The following is a 20,604-nucleotide window of genomic DNA, read 5'->3' on the forward strand; positions in this document are numbered from 1 at the left end:
CCTTCATAATTTAACCCTCCCATTACCTTTATTAATGAACCCTCTGTAATTATCCTATGTTCTTCTTACATTGCGGTGCCCAAAATTGTAACTCATTTTGAAAATGTGGTCTAAACAGTGACTTAAATGGTAATGTTATGTTTGCATCATGTGCATTTATCACCCTTTCTATTCATCTCAATATCTTGCCTTTACAGTCATTGTCTGGCAGTCTGTGCTGCCAATCAGCGTTCTGTCATCTAGTATTCCCAAGTCCTTTTCTACCTCAGTTTTTCCACAATTGTTTTCTATGTAAAATCTAACTAACATTTTTACCATGGCCTTGATGAGTAACGTTGCATTTGTCTACACTTACATCTGCCATGTCACTGTCTAATAAACAATTTTGAAGGATGAAATGAGCCTGTGCAGAGAGACAGGCAGAAGAGGTGAGGCAGAAATGGACATGTGGTGGGGGAGAGAAGAATAGAAGTTGGGAGGTAATACTGTCTATGTAGCAGTTGGCGAAGTGAGATGAGAAGTGCAAACTAAATGTTCAGTTACTGGGGAGAATGAATTGAGGGTGGATTGGGGAGTGGAAAAGAAGGTGGTAGTGTATTTGTCTTTTAATTAAACAGCAAAATCATGGGCTGTGGGGGAGGAAGGGGAGGTGGTGCAGGTGGCCAGAGAAGCGAGTTAAAGGTTGCAAGGAGATGTCAGACCTCTTGAGAAACAGTTCAGGAGTTACATAATAAGACGGAGACAGTGGGCCTGATTTATTAAGGAATGTACTGTAAATGCTGATGAGTGCTGTATTTTGTGCAAATTCACTCAGACCATACATACACCAGTCAACACAAGAACATCCAATTCATCTTGGCGGACAAAGGACCCTTATGACAGCCTAAGATTTCATGGGCAAATTGGCAAGAAGAATGGGCATATGCATATAGTCAATGTACAGTTAGGGCGTGCCAAGCTTGAGCGTGTGCAGCAGTGTCCGATTCAAGCTTTGGTCATCTCAAAGTTACATGTTTTTCAGTTGTGTTACTTGCACCAGCTAGATGGCTGGTGTAAGTGCAGAGTGATATTGATGACTGTCGCCTACGCATGCTAGAACATGTGTTTGAAATCAGCAGCAACTATAAAAATGCATTTTATGCACAGTATACATTAATACCATCCTAATAAATGTATATTATGGGGGGTGGGTAATTGTTTTGTCGATAATGACTATATTATTAACAGGTGACATTAATTGAATACTGCTGTCCACTCTGCACCCATTGGCTCCTCAGCCTTTATAAGGAACTTCCTGTTGGCATCCCAGTGCCAGAGTATCAGGTTCATTTACCTGCCTCCAGCATTTACATATATATTTGCCTTGTTTGACCATTCTGCCTTCCTGTGTCTTTTCTACCTGGACCGTCTGACCACTCTTTTAGATTTCCCTGTGTACCGCATTGCTAGACTGTTACCGACCTGGCTTGTCTCACTATTCTTCTGGATTCTCCTTGTGTACCTTGAATGCCAGCATTGTTACCGACCCGGCCTGTCTGACCATCCTCTCCTTGTACCTCGCTATACGACTTGGGGAAGGACCGCGAACTGCGTGTCTCCTGCGGTGGAGTCCATACCTCCTTGTGGGGGTCCCTGGTAAATACCAGGGGCATTAGATTCCACACCTTCCTCGAAGTAGTGCCAACCCTAGCAGGTACGCAACATACAGTTGTGAGTCGGCTCGGTACTCTCCCGCCTATTTGGATTCCAAAACGAGATGTCGTCAGATCTCAGATCTTGCGATTTTTAGAACGAATAAATAGCCATCTCCACAGACATCCAGCGCCATTTTAGAGAGGGAGAGAGAAGGGTTAGGTCGCAGGAAGAGAGCAGGAAGAGAGGAGGCATTTTTCCTAATTTATACTACATAGTGTATGTGAATAATATACACCAAAACACAAAAGCTGCTTTGGGTATTTTGATTTATCGTACAGTCTTTGCAGGCTGCTTTTTTTTCTATTTCACTATTAGTGTATGGGAATAATATACACCCAAACACAAAAGCTGCTTTGGATATTTCTACTTATCGTACAGTCTTTGCAGGCTGCTTTTTTTCTATTTCACTATAAGTGTAGGGTGTAACATACAGTTAGACATCCAATTGCCTTTTTGCTATGGATTTCAATAGCTCTTTTTAGTGCGCTGTCTGGCACCCTGGATTGGTGTGTGTGATAAAAGCACACATCCCGGGGGGGTCAGCGCTTGTTGATATTTATTAGCTGTAGAATTACCTCATTTATCCAAGAAACAGGTGGAGCACTCATTGCCATATATTAGCTGTAGAATGACCTCACTTATCCAAAAAAACGTGAAGCGCTCGTTGCAGTGTTTTCTAGATGTGATAGGAACTGCTGTGTGTTTGAGTCATTGCTCTGTTGCTTACCATCCAAACAGATCGCTGTACTATTTGGCTAAAAGTGTATGAAAAGCATACTGTGACCTGTGAGATGGTCAAAATTGAATGGAAATGACTGGAAATTAGTATTAGTGAGGTTAATAATAATGTAGGTACAAAATAATACCTAAATTATGTGATTTTAGCCCAAAAAAATGGAATTTTATAAAATAGCAAAACAAAACCAAAACCAAAACACGCAAGGGCGGTTTTAACAAAACCAAAACACGAAGGTAATCCAGATCCAAAACACAGGGGTCAGTGAGCATCTTTACTTCATAAGCATGTGCTTAACTTCTGCTAAAAGATTACATATTAATTTGTCAGCTAATATTGTTTAGTCGTTACATCCTAAATATATAATCATAACATAACCTCATTCAGCTTACATTCAGTATATTTTGATTATCCATATTAGTATCCACATAAGTATTTGGTTTGCAGTTGAATAAAACACAAAAAGCAGAACAATTTACTTATTCCACACAGCAATCCTTCAATGGGCCAAACAAAATTATTGCCAACTTTTAGAAGTAGTTAGAAATACTGCTTATACTATCCTTAGATTTCAAGCAGGTGATTCTGAACTCATCTGTGATTAGTTGCAGGTGCCTGTAATATAAAAATTAATCAGTAAAGGTGCTTGAATAGAAAAATGGACTCATTCTCCTGCTTTGTGTTTACTGTAATCAGCATTCAGAAATGAAAGCCAGTGAAAAGCCTGAAGAGGTCAGACTGAAGATTGATTTGTAGCCTTGTGGTTGTCCATTATTGGCTAAAATCTTCTGAGACCTTGATGTTCCAATTTCGTCTATACGTAATGTTGGAAGTTTAAGGCACATGGTACTGTACTCAACCTTCCTGGACATGACTGCAAGAGAAAACTTGATCGAAGAATGGTGGAGAAAGCAACAGCCAAACAGATCAAGCTGACCTTCAGATACAAGATATAACAGTTTCAACTCGCACCCTTTTTCACCAACTGAATGAAAGCGGGGTATATGGTAAGAGAACCAGGAGGGACCCAATGCTGAGATAGAGAGATAAGAGAGCCAGATTGGAGTTTGTCAAAGCACATTTGGACAAGCCAATTTACTTCTTGGAGAATGTCTGTGGAAAGATGAGACCACACTTTCCGTAAATGGAGGATCAGTGATGTTTGGAGTTGCCGTGCTGCATCTGGCACTGGGTTTCTTGAGTTTCTGCATGGCATCATGAAATCTGGAGATTGCCAGGCCATGTTGGAGCACAATGTTGAAGCCAGTGCCAGACAACTTTGTCTACATCGAAGGTCATTGGTCTTCCAGCAGTACAATGATCCTAAGCACACTATAAAAAGCACCCAGGAATGGTTCAAGACAAGATGCTGAACTGTAATGTAGTGGTCAGCAATAAAACCATAGAACACCTGAATGGACTAAATTGCCAGTAGAGAGGCACTGGAAGCTCAATGGATATAGGAAGTGGTTGATTGCAGTTATTTTGACCAGAGGCTATGCTACCAAATAATAAGTCTAGGGTGTCAATGATTTTGTCAATTCAATTTCTTTTCATTTTATGACTGAAAAAGATACAGTATTAAAATCAGAATCAAAACAAAAGTACTCTAATATTAACAGAGGAAGAATTATTGAGACCAAATACATCTGTTAATTATTATTATTATTATTATTATTATTATTATTAATATTTATTTATAAGGCGCCACAAGACATCCGCAGCGCCGTACAGAGACAAACAAAATCACAATACAATGGGAGACAGCACAGTACAGAAAACACAGCAACTCAGTACGCTCAATGCACAGCTAGAGAGGGCGGGGAAGGGGGAGGGAGGATCCGCAAACGACGGGGCCCAAGAAGGAGGGCGCGGAAGACAGGGAGACCCCCAGGGGGGAGGAGGGAGCGAGAGTGGACGTGGGGTGGAGGACCCTCAAGGAGGAGGGCTAAGTAGCTGGAGAGCAGAGTTAGAAGTGGTGGAAACAGGAGGAGAGATGGCCCTGCTCAGAGGAGCGTACAATCTAAGGGGAGGGGTGGACAGACAGAGAGACGCAGGGGAGAGATAATTTCAACTTATATTTAGAGGAAATTATGCACCTATGATTATATTGGTAATGATTATGCAAAATTACTCTAAATGAATACAAATGGGAAACATGAGATGGAAAGTGAGTTACTAGCACATGGAAAGTTCAGTATCAGCGCTAAGAACAGTGCCTCAACCGCCCTCTATAGAAAAATGTGGATAGGGGCCTGGTAATGCCATTCTTGCTTCCGAGGCCCACTTCTCTGCTCTCAACAGAACAGACCTGTGGTTTCTTCTGAAGAAGCGTGGGTAAGGATTGGCACATTATCAGAAGATGCCTCTTTTCACAGCAGAGCAGAGGCATCTATGGTGAATGAGGGTGTAAGTGGGAGTAAGGGCCTTGGAGGTGTGGGCAACACTGCATTGCTAGGCCACTCTTACCTCTGGGCCTAGTAGCTGCCGCACCGCTTGCACTCACAATAGTTACACCCCTGATTTCACCATCAGCATAGGAAGGGGTTTTTTACAGTATGGGTTGAATTTTTTCCTGCATGAGTATTAATGGCACATTAACTAACTAAATATAAAAATGGATTGGATACCTTCCTTGCCAAAAATAGTATATGTAGCTTTAATTCGTGGGGACATTATGATGGTTATTGATCAGGAGAGTTTATCCAATTACTATTTTTGGGGTCAGGAAGTAACTGTTGTTTTCTCTGTGAAGGCTAAATTGGCAACAGACACACTGAGGGTTTTTTTTGTGTTCCTCTGCATCTACACAATTAGAATTTATGAAAGGTTGAACTTCATAGATTTTTTTTCAAAAGCCCTAATGCTTACAAGCCGGTGGTCTATTTACCAGACTAGAGGAAATCCCATACTCCGACTTTCCAAAATCATGCTAGCCACCCTATGATAGAGTATAAACATTGTAAAGATTGCCCATACTGGCCGTCATTTTAATAATTGAAACATTATTGACCTGTTCATGCTAATGAAGCTGCACTGTTTAAATAAAAAATGTTACATATTTCTAAATAAAATATTTCAAGTAGTTTCATCCATCTTGTTTTGATTAGCATAAGTTGTTTGATAATTAGACAATTATAAGCCACAAACAGTATAGACTCATCTTTCTGCACTTGTTTGTATCATGGCAAGTCATATGAAATCAGTAGATATACTAATTACACTAATTACACAAAATCTCACACTTATTTCAATATGCAAAATAATTACTGTAATTTTTTATTATCTTAAAGGATAATGACAAATACTTGACATTGGAAGAAGCAGCCGATCTATGTAAAATGCAGTGTCTTTGCATGGCATTAATGATCATTTTGCCACTTTCCCAAAGAGCAAGGTTAAGGAGAATAAATGCAAAATGGCACAGAAATGTTCTTTCCTTCATGCGCATGGTGAGAGTGTATTTTATTACTAGTATTTGTTATTAATGTAAAGTTGTTAATAAATGATGTAATCATGTATACTGCTGGTGCCAGTTGTTCAGATTTTCACCAAGAATTGTATGACCATGGCTGACTGCTAGGCCCATACAGGTAACTGTTTGGAAAGGTCCATGTTCTGTTATATTATGTGAAAGTGTACTTCATTGCCCGATACCCAAGATTTTAGCAGGGAAGTATCCTTGCAAATCGTATTTTTATGTGTGGTTGCATGTGCATTATATATATATATATATATCTATCTATCTATCTATCTATATATATATATATATATATATATATATATACACATATATACAATGAATTTCATTGCTACATTATATTCATGAAATACATGGTATCAATGTACCTAATTGCGGTTAGTGGTGACAATCCATGTGGGGGTGGCTGAAACATATGGCTAGCAGCAGGGAGACAAGTGTGCACACTTTAATAGAGTATTAATCCTTATATTCCTAACCTAGAATTGTAGCTATATTGCAAGCCTATATACAGTATATCTCTAGCTCTGTGTGCAGAGTCTTGCTAGGTATAATGATAGTGAATGTTTGCCGAGTATGGAATTTACTGGTCATTTGCTGTGCATGAGAACAGCATACTTGCCGACTTTCTTCAGCTCCCTTCCGGGATCCAGCCAGTGGAGGGGGGCGTGAGGGGGGCGGGGCGGCCAAAATCGTGTCATTTTGGCCCCGCCCCCTGTGACGTCATGATGCAACCGCCAAAACGCCGCGATTCACCGGGAATCGCGGCGTTTGGGATCTAATTCTGCCCCCTTCACTAGGAAGTGGGGCACTTCCTAGTGAAGTGGGCAGAATTCGGGAGATTGCCACACTCGCCCGGGAGTCCGGGAGACTCTCGCAAAATGCAGGAGTCTCCCGCACATTCCGGGAGAGTTGGCAAGTATGGAGAACAGTAGTCATTGTTAGATATGATGTGCGCTTGTTTTGCTGTCCAGTACCAGCAATTATAAAAGTAAAATCTGCATTTTGTACTTTTATTCATTTTATTTAAGCTCATCTGTGAGAAATAGAAAGAAATAGACAAAATAGTTAAATTGATCTTTATTAAATTATGAAATTATGAAAATAAACTCACTGTAGAACAATTTATTTTACCAACAGGCCATCAGTTGTATGCAAATATTTTTCTAAAAACAGATCTAAGCTCAGAATTTGATGAACCCATTTGGTTCAACATTGTGAGATGCACATGTTTCTGTATATTAATGTTATCAATGAGTATTATATAATAACATTAGATTTACAATGTTATGTTCTCCTCTCTAGGAGCTGCTGCTATATAATCAAATAGCTACTGCTGTACAATACACTTTGAGATATGCAATTTCCTTAAAGTGATATGAAACCAGACAAAGTAGACAAAATGTAGAAAAAAAAAAGGTATAATGCAATGGTCACCTACGCCACCAAATCAATCATATGTGCACTGAGGATATGTTAAAAAATGTAAAGTTATTTACTCCATATTGTATCATGTAATAAACATAGCGATAAAAAACCTCACAATTACTGTAGATCCACAACCGAAGCTGTACAGCATGTAAATAAAACACTTGACACCTCAGTTTGCCTATGCTAGTATCTGATTGGTTTATTAAACCCGCTGGAAAACTCTCAGCTTGATACATTTACCCCCTAAACTTCTAAAAGAGCCACACACAAAAAAATAAAAATACAAATATATATATATATATATATATATATATATATATATATATATATATATATATACATACACATATATACATGCATACATACCTACATACATACATACATACATACATACATACGTGCACCTATTTGGTCAACAGTTACTTACTGATAAATATGACTGGTTAATAAAAACTTCTCAAATCCAGATAATGATAATGATGCTAGTTTGATTCTCATAAAATAATAGGAGTATCAGGACAAATGTTAGTGCTGGATCCTTAGAATAATTAAGTTGAGTAAATAATATCCTAGATTATAAAAGTCGAGTCTGTGACCAAATTAGTGTGAATAGAATAGGGAAGCAATCTGTGCTGTACAAATAGAAAGCGTGTCTTACCAGATTCCTGGAGATAGTTAGATTGCACCATTTCAATTATATGGTACCATCACACTGGCTCTGCGGAGCCATCCAATGTGTGTAATGTTAAAAAGGTTCCCCCTGATTCACCTGTTCCAGTTATTAGATTCCCAGTCCTTCTCAGGCTCTGTATACGTGGCAGCGCTTCTCTTCAGCAGCCAGCTGCAAAGGATGAAGTCCACATCACAGTCCTCGCTTCTCACTTAGGGGTATATTTAAGAAATAACGGTAGTGCACTATTGTGCACTTACCGTGTAAATTAGTCCATGATGTCTCCTACTCAAATTTATTAAAGGTGCATCGCAGCAGATATCATGGATATCTGCTGCTTTGCACTACTTATCGTTTTTGCGAGCAGTCACCATACAACAGTATGGTGACTGCTCTGGCTGGCGTACATTATCAGAATTGAATAAATCCAATGCTGTCAGCTCTGCTCCTAAGAGCAGAGCTGGACAGCGCATGTGTGGAGGGATCACATGATCCCTCCCTGTCACTCAGTGCTCTCTCTCTGCAACGATAGTTGCAACGATAGTTGCAGAGACAGAGAGGGGATCTTTGTGTGCATGTCCAGTTCTTGGAACTGGACATGCGCAATTGAAGAATGAAAAGAACGAGGAGAAGACCCGGAGACAGCGCTTCCGAAGAGAGGGGTAAGTATGTTTTTTTACATCACAGAAACAGCAGTTTTTCGGAACTGCTGTTTCTGTGCAGGGTTGTACATAAATAGTTCACTGTGTATGCCCTTCATCACCTTCCCATACCTTGAATAAGATAACCCACTTATATAAAATAAAGACACGGAGAGTTGAGTAAAGTGGCACTAAAGTAATTTATTATAACCTAATTAACCTGGTGGCGGAGAAAGAGCACTGCGGATCAGCTCCAGCGATACCCAACCAAGCGTGGACATGGCAATATAGCCTTAAGTCCACCCACTTCTCTCATAACCCCACTGCTTGGCCGGCCCTAACCTGGCGTCAGAGTAAACTGCACACTACTCACTCCCCCTCCCTCACTGAGCTGGGCAAGGCCCCTCCCCACGGAAGAGACAAGAGTTACCGATTGCCTTGTAAGGGGACAGATACCTGCGGCCCCTCACGATAGAGCCGTATATATCAGCCGCTGATCGCAGTGCCTTCCTCCCCCACCAACTACCTATAAGCATTGTAAAGGGAAACTTCCCTTTACAATGAAGCGCCGCTTTAAATTTAATCGCCGAAGACGCTGAACTCGCGGGTGTTGAAGAACCCGCATGTTAATACATTTACCCCCTGGAGTGTCACAGGTTAGCCATCACTGTACTACAGTCATTCAGTCATTACTACCAGAGGCCAGCATCTAAGCAACAAACCCTATAACACAAAGGACATAATAAATCCAAATATATATATATATATATATATAGATATATGTATATATAAACCCCGATGGTTGCAGTACTATGCACAATCTATTGGGAGGCTTTAATGTCATTACAGAAAACTGTATGGGAAATCAAACTAAACAATGCAGTAAATAAAGTGCAAATTCTAATAACTGCTCTAAATTATATTATTGAGTTCAAACGATTAATTTAAACCTGCAGGCGAGAGTGTGTTTAGTTGATAGATCTCCTGAATCTACCTCCCCCTTTTATTAACTCTAAGCCAGTAATAGAAAAGAAAGTCAGGATTGCAATTATGTTTCACAAAGAAATGCCTAGACACACTATGGGGCATATTCAATTACAATTTGCGGCAGAGACTACGCGCGGCTGCGCGTATAAAGCGTCATTACAGGTAGATCACAAGCACCGAATTACAATTGATAAATCTCTGGATATTAAATACCTTGTCACCGGACATGTTCTCAACAGAATACACTCTATTTTCAATATGTTTACACATAACCATCTGGAATAGATGGAAACCACTCTAAATCGATCCTATTGGTGGTCGCTCTCTCTTCTGTAGCAGGTCTACTTGGAAGATTTTTTTACTGCTAGTTCTCTTTGAGGCTTCAGGAAACTGAGGGCCAACATAGTTTTCTAATTATTAGTTTTTTTAAAAAAAATAAAATAAAAAAAGTGAATAAAACAAAGTGTTTTGTAGCAAATATTTTTTCCCAAGTCATTGCAAGTCATGTGAGGTGGAAAAATGTATAAATATTGGGCACTGAGCAACATCCAGCTGTTTTCTTGGGGGTAGGCTGTCTCAGAAGAAGCACTGTTTTGACATTCATGTAAATTATGGCTCAACCTTCATTGTCAGTGGCAGTGATGTGGGTTGTAAAAATTCAGAAATATGGCATGCGGCACTGAGCAACATCTAGCATTTTTTTTGGGGGGGTGGGGGGGTTGGCATAAGAAGAGCTGTTTTGACATTCAAGTAGAGTATGGTTCGACCACCACTGTAACTTTACAGTTCCTAATTTTGCAATCTTAATTCCACTGTTTTAAACAGGTAATAACAGATAATAATCATTTAGATGGATAACATTAGCTATCTACTATATTATCTTGTTTGAAATGGAAACAGATTACACATTATAAATTAATAAAGACAGAGCAGGGTAATTGTTTTCTGATAATTCATTTGTGAATGCTCAGTAATATTGTATTTTTTATTTTTTTTCATTAGAACAAAGTATCGGAACACATTGCATTAGATCAGATGAGAGATCATTTAAAAAAAACAGAGATAAACTGGACCTGTGTCGCTGATCTAAGTGATGATTTACTGCTAAAAAACATTGTGTATTACGCTGAAAAAGAAGAGTGTACAGGTATGTGCCATAACACACACAGCAGAAACATTTATGCGTGCCATTAGGTAAATATACAATAATTGCAGATAAATATTTGCAACAAGTGGTTACAATAGGTTTCTACCGCAAAAACAAAGCAAACAAAATATTGTAATACATTATGAAGATGGTTTATGATTACTCCTTTAAGAACACATATATATATATATATATATATATGTATATATATATATATATATATATATATATATATATATATATATATATATGTATATATATATATATATATATATATATATATATATATATATATATATATATATACATATATATATATATACATTGTGAGGCCCATTGAGAACCGTGCCTGAGGTTGTATTTTTGGAAACATAGCCATCTAGTACTGATTCACCCATCTGCCATGTAGTAGTGAGTCTAGCATTATATGTATGAATCCGGAACACAGGTGTCACATAGAAGATACAAGGGAATGATATCAGGACACTGCCTCAAGAAGCACTTTCTATTTCACTGCACATAAAATGTACAATTGTCTCACTAGCATTAGCTATAAACCTCATTCTAGGGCTCATTTATAATTGAACATATGCCAATATTTTTGTGTAAGACAAGTGTTTCTGTACTGCGCTTGTGCACCAAAAGGTGTACACATACTTTTGTGCATCGTCCACATATAGTTTTTTGTGTCTCTTTATGCCTGGAGAAGTGGAACAGGGTGGACAATCATAAGCTGAGGTACAGTAAGGGCACATTCATATAATTACATCAAAGTAAGATATGGACGCATCACTAGATATGCCTTTGTGGAGGGCTGGTGCACCAATATGCAATGGTGATAAGAACCAGGATCACTATTTATCCATTTAATTGGCTAATTTTCTATTGATCTCTCCAGCTGATTAAATAATTTGCATTGTGGCTAGATCACTTAATCGAGTTGCAAACCATCGACTCGCATTACTTAATTGACATTTCACTTTCGAGTATTACATGAAAGAAGATTCCCGTATGATTCTTAAAGGGGAAAACAACAGATATTAATATTTAACTTATTTTGCATTTTGTATTTGTGTTTGTATTTAATATCATTAAATATTTAAAATGTAACTTTTGCATTTATTATTAACTGTCAAGTTACTATGACACTACGTATATGACACTTCATTACATTATTAAATGGTATACAATTAGGCTAATGCTCACCTCTATGCTATCAAATATACACACTTGCTATATCTGACGTATGCCTAATGCAAATGACAATGTTTTGAACTAGCCCCATCTTGAGAAGCATCAAAAGCAACATAGCACAAAAATACACTTTTTAAGTTTGTCTTTTCCTATGTATGTTTGGATTGCAAATTTGTATGAGAACCACTCTATTTTCAAATAGTCATGCCCTCCTCTCCACTTCAAAGCTATTCTTTGTCTCTTCTCTTTCTACTTAACCAACTGTGGTTAATATTCAAGGTTAATATCCTCGACAAAAGGGATATTGGATTGCACATTAGTACAATCCATCACTGCCAAAAAAATACATTTTCATGGGACTCTTTTTTTGCTATTCACACACACGCAGTGTACTCTGTACTTCATAGGACACCATGCTCCTGAAAATCTGATAATTAATGTTATTAATGAATACTAAAGTTCTGATCTAAATTTCCTGAATGCTTCAACCATGTTAAAGTATCTGCTATCAATGAACAAATTGTTTTCTTTCATCCTGTATTTTGCAGATTTTAAGTTGGAATTTGGTAATGAAATAGATAAAATGTTTACACGCCTATGGGAGACGACAACTAAATTATTTCCACAAGTAGAACATTTCCCATCCATTCCTCTCCGAACAACATCAAAATCTTTTCTTTCACAGGAGTCATCTGTGAATGGTATGTAAATGGAAAACATTACATATTAGTACATCAAAAATGCATAATTTACTGGATTTAAGTAGCGTCTCTGGGCTCCAATTATATATCAGTCTGTGAGGCTAGATAGGGTTGGGAACACCACAATGGAAGGATTTGAGGCACCTTGCTCTCACACATATATATGAAGAAATATTCAGCCCTATATCCTCTTACCATACAGCTTGATGGCTGGACAACCAAAACCATCAGTGCAATATGCAGTTGTGTGGACCAGAAGACTTTTAATACTGCATATAATAGGTCATGATATCCTTCACTCTGGGGGAGCAGATATTGTTTCTTCCTTTAATGCAGACACAATTATCTTATGACTTGGCCAAGCTCTGAAGTAAACTAACAGTTTAGTAGGAACTTGATTTGTGTGCAAAAGAAATGCTAAATCATAATTGGAGATCAGTTGCTAAGCCAGTGGAGTACATTCCCTGTTCCAATGACCACCCCCTACACCTTAAAATGCAATGACATAATTACTATTGTTTAAATAGTGCCACCATATTATGCAGCACTGTACAGAGGATATTCAGTCTTTCACATCAGTCTCTGCTCCATTGTAGCTTACAGTCTAGATCCCTAACACACCAATGTCACCAATCACAATGCCGACATTAAAAGACCAAAGCTGCCAGGTCCGGCAGCTATACCACACTGACGACATTGTCCACCTGTCTACACAATGCAAGTGTCGGCATTGAGTGCTGACATTTACAGTGTCAGAATAATGACCGCCACCAGTCTTTAAAGTGTGGGAGGAAACCAGAACATATAAAGGAATACCACGCAAACACTTAGAGGTCATACAATCTCCACACAGATAGGGCCTTCATGGTCATGCTATTCATTTCCATTTTGCTAAACTTAACCAATAAAAATATGATTTCCTCTGACAAGAATGCAATCTCTGTGTTTTACTTTTATTTTACAAAGTGGAACAGGAAGAAATACTCCATGCTGGATTGATACCAATACGATGTGAGGTTATTGAAGATTATGCTGGAGAAACTATAAATGAACTACCAGTATTAAGCAGGTACAAACTTCAATCAAATTACAAAATTTTCAGATACATGAAATTGAGTCAAAGCAATTGATAATATACTATGTATAAGAGTGGAGCTAGGCTGCATTAAATGAGAAATGATCCTGAATGTGTACAAAGAAATGGTGTCAGCACACATGGGATACTACAGGAAGGATCCAGTTCCACCAGAAAAACATACATACATGGCCAAGTTGTCAGTCAATTTGGCCAATTTAGACTATGTTGGTCGGAAATGTGAATCTTTTGAGACCAATCAATCACCAAATTATTAAAATCCACATTATAATTGTTCCTAGCCATAAAAATGCAGTCTGTCTGTGACTATCATTATGTCTGTGTAATGTGGCTCTATAGGATCCAGCCTAGTTTTTTAAAGTGAAATATATATATATATATATATATATATATATATATATATATATATATATATACATATACACACACACTGATCATCCACAGCATTGAAATCCAACTGCCTGATATTGTGGAGTTCCACCTCATGCTACCAAGACAGTTCTGATTTGTCAAAGCATGGACTCCACAGGACCTCTGAAGGAGTCTTGTGGTATTTGGAACCAAGATTTTAGCAGCAGATCCTTTAAGTCCTGTAAGTTGTGAGATGGCGTCTCCATGGCTCAGAGTTGTTTTTCAGCACATCCCACAGATGCTTGATCGGATTGAGATCTGGAGAATTTGAAGGCAATTCAACACATTGAACTGTCATTTTCCTGAACTATTTTTGCAGTTTAGCAGGTTGCATTATCCTGCTGAAAGAGGCCACTGCCATCAAGGAATACCATTGCCATGAAAGTGTCTACTTGGTCTGCAACAATGTTTAGTTAAGTGATACGTGTCAAAGTAATATTCACATGAATGCCAAGACCCATGGTTTTCCAGCAGAACATTGCCCACAGCATCATACTGTTTGGGCTAGCTTGCCTTCTTCCCATAGTGCATCCTGTTGCCATCTCTTCCCCAGACAAACGACACACACGCACCCAGCTGTCAACATTTAAATGAAAATGTGATTCATCAGACCAGGCCATCTTCTACCATTGCTCCATGGTTCAGTTCTGGTGCGTGCGTGCCTATTGCAGGCGCCTTTGGCGGTGGATAGTGGTCAGCATAGGCACATTGACCGATCTGCAGCTATGCAGCTCTATACGCAGCAAGCTGCAATGCACTTTCTATCATATGCACCTTTCTATCATAGTAATATGTAATATTGAATGATATCCCAGTGCTACTGGTGTGCTCAAGTAAAGTGATCAGTAAAAAAAAAAAATATAATAATATATAATACTTATTTTGTTCTTTTTCCTTTCTACCGCCCCCCCCCCCCTTCCTTCTTATCTCACATAAGGATAATCATGTGGAATAAAAAAATATAAAACATAGTTTTCCACTGTAAAGTAAATAAATGACTTTATATATATTAATATAGTGCTTAAATCTAAACCAGTGATAAAGCAAAAAGGTCAACAGAAACAAAAAGATGCTGCTAGGTAGACTTTGAACCAGTAAACCCTGCATAGAACCTGTTCCCTCATTCTCCCTTCCTCTAAGTGCTAAGTGTCCGCCACCCATCTGTGTGTGGGCAGTCTCCAACACTAGGGGCATAGAAACTACCAACTGTTCTACTCTCCTCCCCTTCACAGCAGCAATTTGAAACAACAGCTTATTTTTCACAACATATGATGGCATACAGCCTGTCAAGATGACAGCTTTCGTCATAACACCAACATTATTAGCTACTTCACAGCCATGTTTAAAAGTCACATCATTTCATTGGTCATGTGTAAAGTTTGGCACATTCAACAGTACTTGATAAACAAACCAGTCTATAACCTCCCCAAAAGGTGAGGAAAATACATCCGCAACGTCACGAGCCAATGCTGATTTTGACTGTCTAGGTTTCTGTGAAAGTGCTATCGTGAACTCCAGGAAAGTATATGGTCATTCCCAAAGATCGACATCCTCACACTGAATTCTTTGGCAGATCCTTTAAGACCGGGCTTCCGACCATTGGCTCAGTTGCCGGTGTCACGGGCACTAGGAGTCTTGCCCAGGAATTCAACAGATGACTGGGCTTACCAGAGAGGTGAAGTTAACACAACGGTCCTCTGGTAGCAGGGTGACTAGCGGAACATATATCACAGCAGATGGAGAGAGGATGCCAATAGAGAATAGGAAAGTCAGTGACTTGCAGCTATCTTGGTCAATGAGTCAGCGACTAGCTGCTGTTGTAGAAAGACAGATTTGAACACGGAGATCAGGATGGATGTGAGAAGATGCAGGAAGGTAGCAGGGAAGTCAGTGGTCTGCGTACAGCAAGTTGTACCACTGCTTATGGTGAGAAGACTTGTCCAGGTGCAGGTAGGTAGCGGGGAAGTCAGTGGTCTGCGTACAGCAAGTTGTACCACTGCTTATGGTGAGAAGACTTGTCCAGGTTCAGGTAAGTAGCGGGGAAGTCAGTGGTCTGCGTACAGCAAGTTGTACCACTGCTTATGGTGAGAAGACTTGTCCAGGTGCAGGTAGGTAGCGGGGAAGTCAGTGGTCTGCGTACAGCAAGCTGTACCACTGCTTAATAGGTGAGGACGTGTACAGGTGCCGATGAGTGGAGGCATACAAAGGGTAATAGGATGAAGACACTGAGAGCACAGAGGAACTTGATCCCAACAGATATGCAGCGTATCCAGCAAAGTCTATAACGGTATGTGTGGTGCTGCTGGGTAGAGAGACTTGCTCAGCACAGATGTGCAGCGTAACAATAACAGTCTATAGCGGGTATGGATACCGCTGCTGAGAGGAGAAGCTAGTCCTAGCGGATATGCATAGTAAACGTGGAAAGTCAATAACAAATAGGCATACCGCTATTCAGTAGAACAGTCTGTCCACAGGAAGATGCAGGGACTGCAGAGACGCTGAACGGCAGCAACGGGTATAGGAACCACAGGTGAGTAGAAGCGGTAATCAGAGACCAGCTGAGGACACAGGCAGGAAGCAGGAGACTGTAGCAGGTATGGAAGCCAGCGATGAGTAGCACAGGGAATCCACAGGAGACTGAAGACACTAGTAGAACACAAGAGACTGTAGCGGGTATGGAAACCAGTGATGAGTAGCACAGGGAATCCACAGGAAACTGAAGACACTAGTAGAACACAGGAGACTGTAGCGGGTATGGAAACCAGCGATGAGTAACACGGGGAATCCACAGGAAACTGAAGAGACTAGTAGAACACAGGAGACTGTAGCGGGTATGGAAACCAGCGATGAGTAACACGGGGAATCAGCAGGAAACTGAAGACACTAGTAGAACACAGGAGACTGTAGCGGGTATGGAAACCAGCGATGAGTAACACGGGGAATCAGCAGGACACTGAAGACACTAGTAGAACACAGGAGACACCTTCAGAGACTCAAAGGGAATGAGACTCAAGATCAGGCAATGAGGTAATGAGCACAGGTGCCTTAAATAGGGAGAGTTGCCTGATCAACCAATTAGATTAAAAGCAAAGGTCACAAGAGTTCTTGGGTGCTGCGCATGCGCAGTCCATCAGGATGGCGGACGGCCGCGGTTCAGGACAGGTGCCGGCAGGAAGCCTAGGGAGCCACGCACCAGCGTAGAGGCACTCACGGTCCGGTGAGTGACAGCCGGGATGTCCGGCCAGACCCGTTCATAGAGGACCTCTTTAATCAAATTAGGTCCACAGGTCCAAACTCCAGGAACAGCAATTTATACAGACAGGCCCAATTTGGGCAAGTGAATTATCCTTGAGTGTTTGGGGACTAGTGCACTTGTCTTTATAGTGTCTATGTTCTCCACATTGGAAACACCTCCGGTCCGACTAACAGCAGTACCACAAAGCATCTCTGTCCGAACAGTGCTATGAGACCCCACTGACCGGAGAGTGCTATGACTCCCCGCTGAGTGGACAGCGCTATGAGGCTCCACTGACTGGACAGCACCATGAGGTACCACAGGCTAAAATGTGTTGGGAGAGACCTTGGGCTGAACAGTGCTCCCCTCCCCCCCAGCCTGGGGTACTGTATGCTTGAGGTGGTTGGCCTGCACCCGTGACCAGCCACTTTGCAGCTTGTGTGCAGATCATTTCCGTCTGCACTGTTCACAGCCATCTCTCCCCAACAAATATTGAAACCAGCAAGAACAGGTAGGAAAGAGCAGGACATTCTGTGAACTGTTCTGACACACTCAGTCAGGACTTTGTCCTGATTGTAGGGACAGTTGGGAGGTATGTCCCACTTCACACAGCTCTGCTCGAAAAGGGAGAACTGTGTGCCCCTAACAGTAGTGCATGCAGCATTGCCCGTGTATATGATGGGAATAGGAAGAGTTGGAGAGCAGCCAAGCACTGTCTAAAATTATAGCCACACCCCACAGCATGCTGGCCATTCCCACTGGCAGTGTGGCATGGAAACCCCTCTTTACAAATCCTGCATTTGCCCCTGGGGAGAGACCTCTTGCTGAATCATGACGAGTTCTTGTTTCAGCACAACAATCTCTTGGGGCTAGATTTACTAAGCTGCGGGTTTGAAAAAATGGGGATGTTGCCTGTAGCAACCAATCAGATTCTAGCTTTCATTCATTTAGTGCTTTCTACAAAATGACAGCTAGAATCTGATTGGTTGCTATAGGCAACATCCCCACTTTTTCGAACCCGCAGCTTAGTAAATCTAGCCCTTGGTCTTTTTCCGCTGTTATCTCTTTAAGAGCTTCCATTGCTTTTTCTGTTTCTTCAAATGATTTCTGCAACTCCTCTTTCAAATATTCCAAACCAACAATTTCCTGCTCTCTCTGCTGCAAACGCTCTGCAATTTCTTTAAGAGCCTCTACTGGTTACTCTCGGTCTTCATATAATATTTTTTTAACTCATACAACTGTTGATTTGAGCTCCTAAACTTTTATCAGGCCAGGAGATTTATTCTTTAAAATATTTCTCCAAACAATCATACTCTGCCCTGGGCACATAATTTGGCCCAGGTTTGTGCAGAGAGCATGAGATTCTCCAACTTCATCTCCTCTCTGCAAAATCATCTGCAGATTTTCAAGGTTTCCTACTGGGGCTCAATATCAGACACATTTGTTTGTAAACTTTCTTTTTGACGTATTTTATTCTTTTCCTTGCCCATCTTGGCTGAAATAAAGAAAATTTATACTGACAACAATTTCTCTTATTCTATTGCAGCTTTAAACAGTTGGGGCTAGATTTACTAAGCTGTGGGTTTGAAAAAGTGGGGATGTTGCCTATAGCAACCAATCAGATTCTAGCTTTCATTTATTTAGTACCTTCTACAAAATGACAACTTCAATCTGATTGGTTGCTATAGGCAACATCCCCACTTTTTCAAACCCGCAGCTTAGTAAATCTAGCCCTTGGTCTTTACACAGCACTTTCCACAGGCAATCAGCAAAGCAAAGAGGTGCTATAGCCTTCCACACAAGTAAAACAGCAGAATTCACCCAACTCACAGCTCAGTGAACATCCAAGGCGTGGCACTACAATGTGCAATTTTTAGAACCTTTGCTTTCTTTGAAAATCAATTGCTTTAGCTTTCCACACAGGCAAATAGCAATTTTTTATGGACCACACACAACTCACAGCTCAGTAAATCAACTGGCGTGGCACTACAATAACCAGCAATTTTGAAAACTTTTGATTTCTTTGGAAAAAAATACAATACAATATATATATTGAGCTATAACATATATGTAAATGTTCCCTTTCACTTTCATGAGCAATATGTATTCTGTTTACTATTTTATTTAGTGACGATCCAGTTATTCCGCACCTGACAAAAATGAAATCATATGATGAACTTGTCCACTGGCATTCTGGAAAGCCACTCAGTGATCACTATGACAGGACAAAGCACGAATACAACAGTAAAGAAAAATAAATATATATTTTTTTAAATATACTATTAGTACATAACTATACAACTGTACATTGTTTGTAAACAGAGGTGTGCCTATAATGAGGCAACTGTGGTAGTTTTTTCAGGCAAGTTTTGTGGGAGTAAAATGAATTGATGGAAAGATCTAAATTATTTGTATTTACTGTGCTGATAGATCTAATAGATCTAATAATGTTTAAATATAATATTTGTCATTTAAAGTGTACATAGCTTCTAAACAAATATCTCTGGTTGTTTGCGTAAGGAATGAGAAGAGCAATGACAGCCTCAGGCAGGAGAATAATTATGTACTCCCGTTATTATTTATTTTTTTCATTGGCAATACTGTTACAACAATTGTGTGTGATCTTATTTTATTACAACAAAATGATGGATTGTGCTATTTAAATTTGTAATGTTACATAGCCTTTTTTGAGTAACAAGTTTTGTACCGCTTTACATGAAGTTGAAGGTCCTCAGTGTCTTAGTCCCACAATTCAAGGGAAAACTGAATAAGACAATGGGGTATATTACTACACTGCGGGTTTGAAAAAGTGGAGATGTTGTCTATAGCAACCAATCAGATTGAAGTTGTCATTTTGTAGAATGTACTAAATAAATCACTAGTATCTGGTTGGTTACTACGATAGGCAACATCACCACTTTTTCAAACCAGCAGTTTAGTAAATATACCCCAATGTGTTTTTTTATAGGAAACCAGAATTATTTGTGTTAAAGAAACACGCCTAATTTTCAGAGAGGGCTGAAACTTCAACTTAACTGTGTTATAATTAAAGAATGAGCATAGTTCAAACATGTGTTATTTTTTGTTAACTCTTTATTAGGTGTTTAGAATTCAGGTTAATACAAGGTTTGAGGTATGACAATTTAATCAGAGAAATTTCATTTTTAAAAACTGTAAAT

The 20,604-nt window shown here is 39.6% G+C and overlaps 1 protein-coding gene across 1 annotated transcript in view; it reads left to right on the forward strand.

The window, feature by feature from the left end:
- The window catches only part of LOC142140014 (putative ATP-dependent RNA helicase DDX60), a 155,227-nt gene that overhangs the window by 34,713 nt on the left and 99,910 nt on the right, over window positions 1-20,604 (forward strand). Inside the window, exons 9-13 of the mRNA XM_075197877.1 lie at window positions 5,725-5,883; window positions 10,644-10,788; window positions 12,531-12,683; window positions 13,650-13,752; window positions 19,554-19,669. Of these exons, the coding sequence (XP_075053978.1) occupies window positions 5,725-5,883; window positions 10,644-10,788; window positions 12,531-12,683; window positions 13,650-13,752; window positions 19,554-19,669 (676 nt within the window). The remainder of the gene's footprint in view (window positions 1-5,724; window positions 5,884-10,643; window positions 10,789-12,530; window positions 12,684-13,649; window positions 13,753-19,553; window positions 19,670-20,604) is intronic.

The sequence above is a fragment of the Mixophyes fleayi genome, chromosome 1, assembly GCF_038048845.1.
Source record: "Mixophyes fleayi isolate aMixFle1 chromosome 1, aMixFle1.hap1, whole genome shotgun sequence".
Classification (NCBI taxonomy): Eukaryota; Metazoa; Chordata; class Amphibia; order Anura; family Limnodynastidae; genus Mixophyes; species Mixophyes fleayi.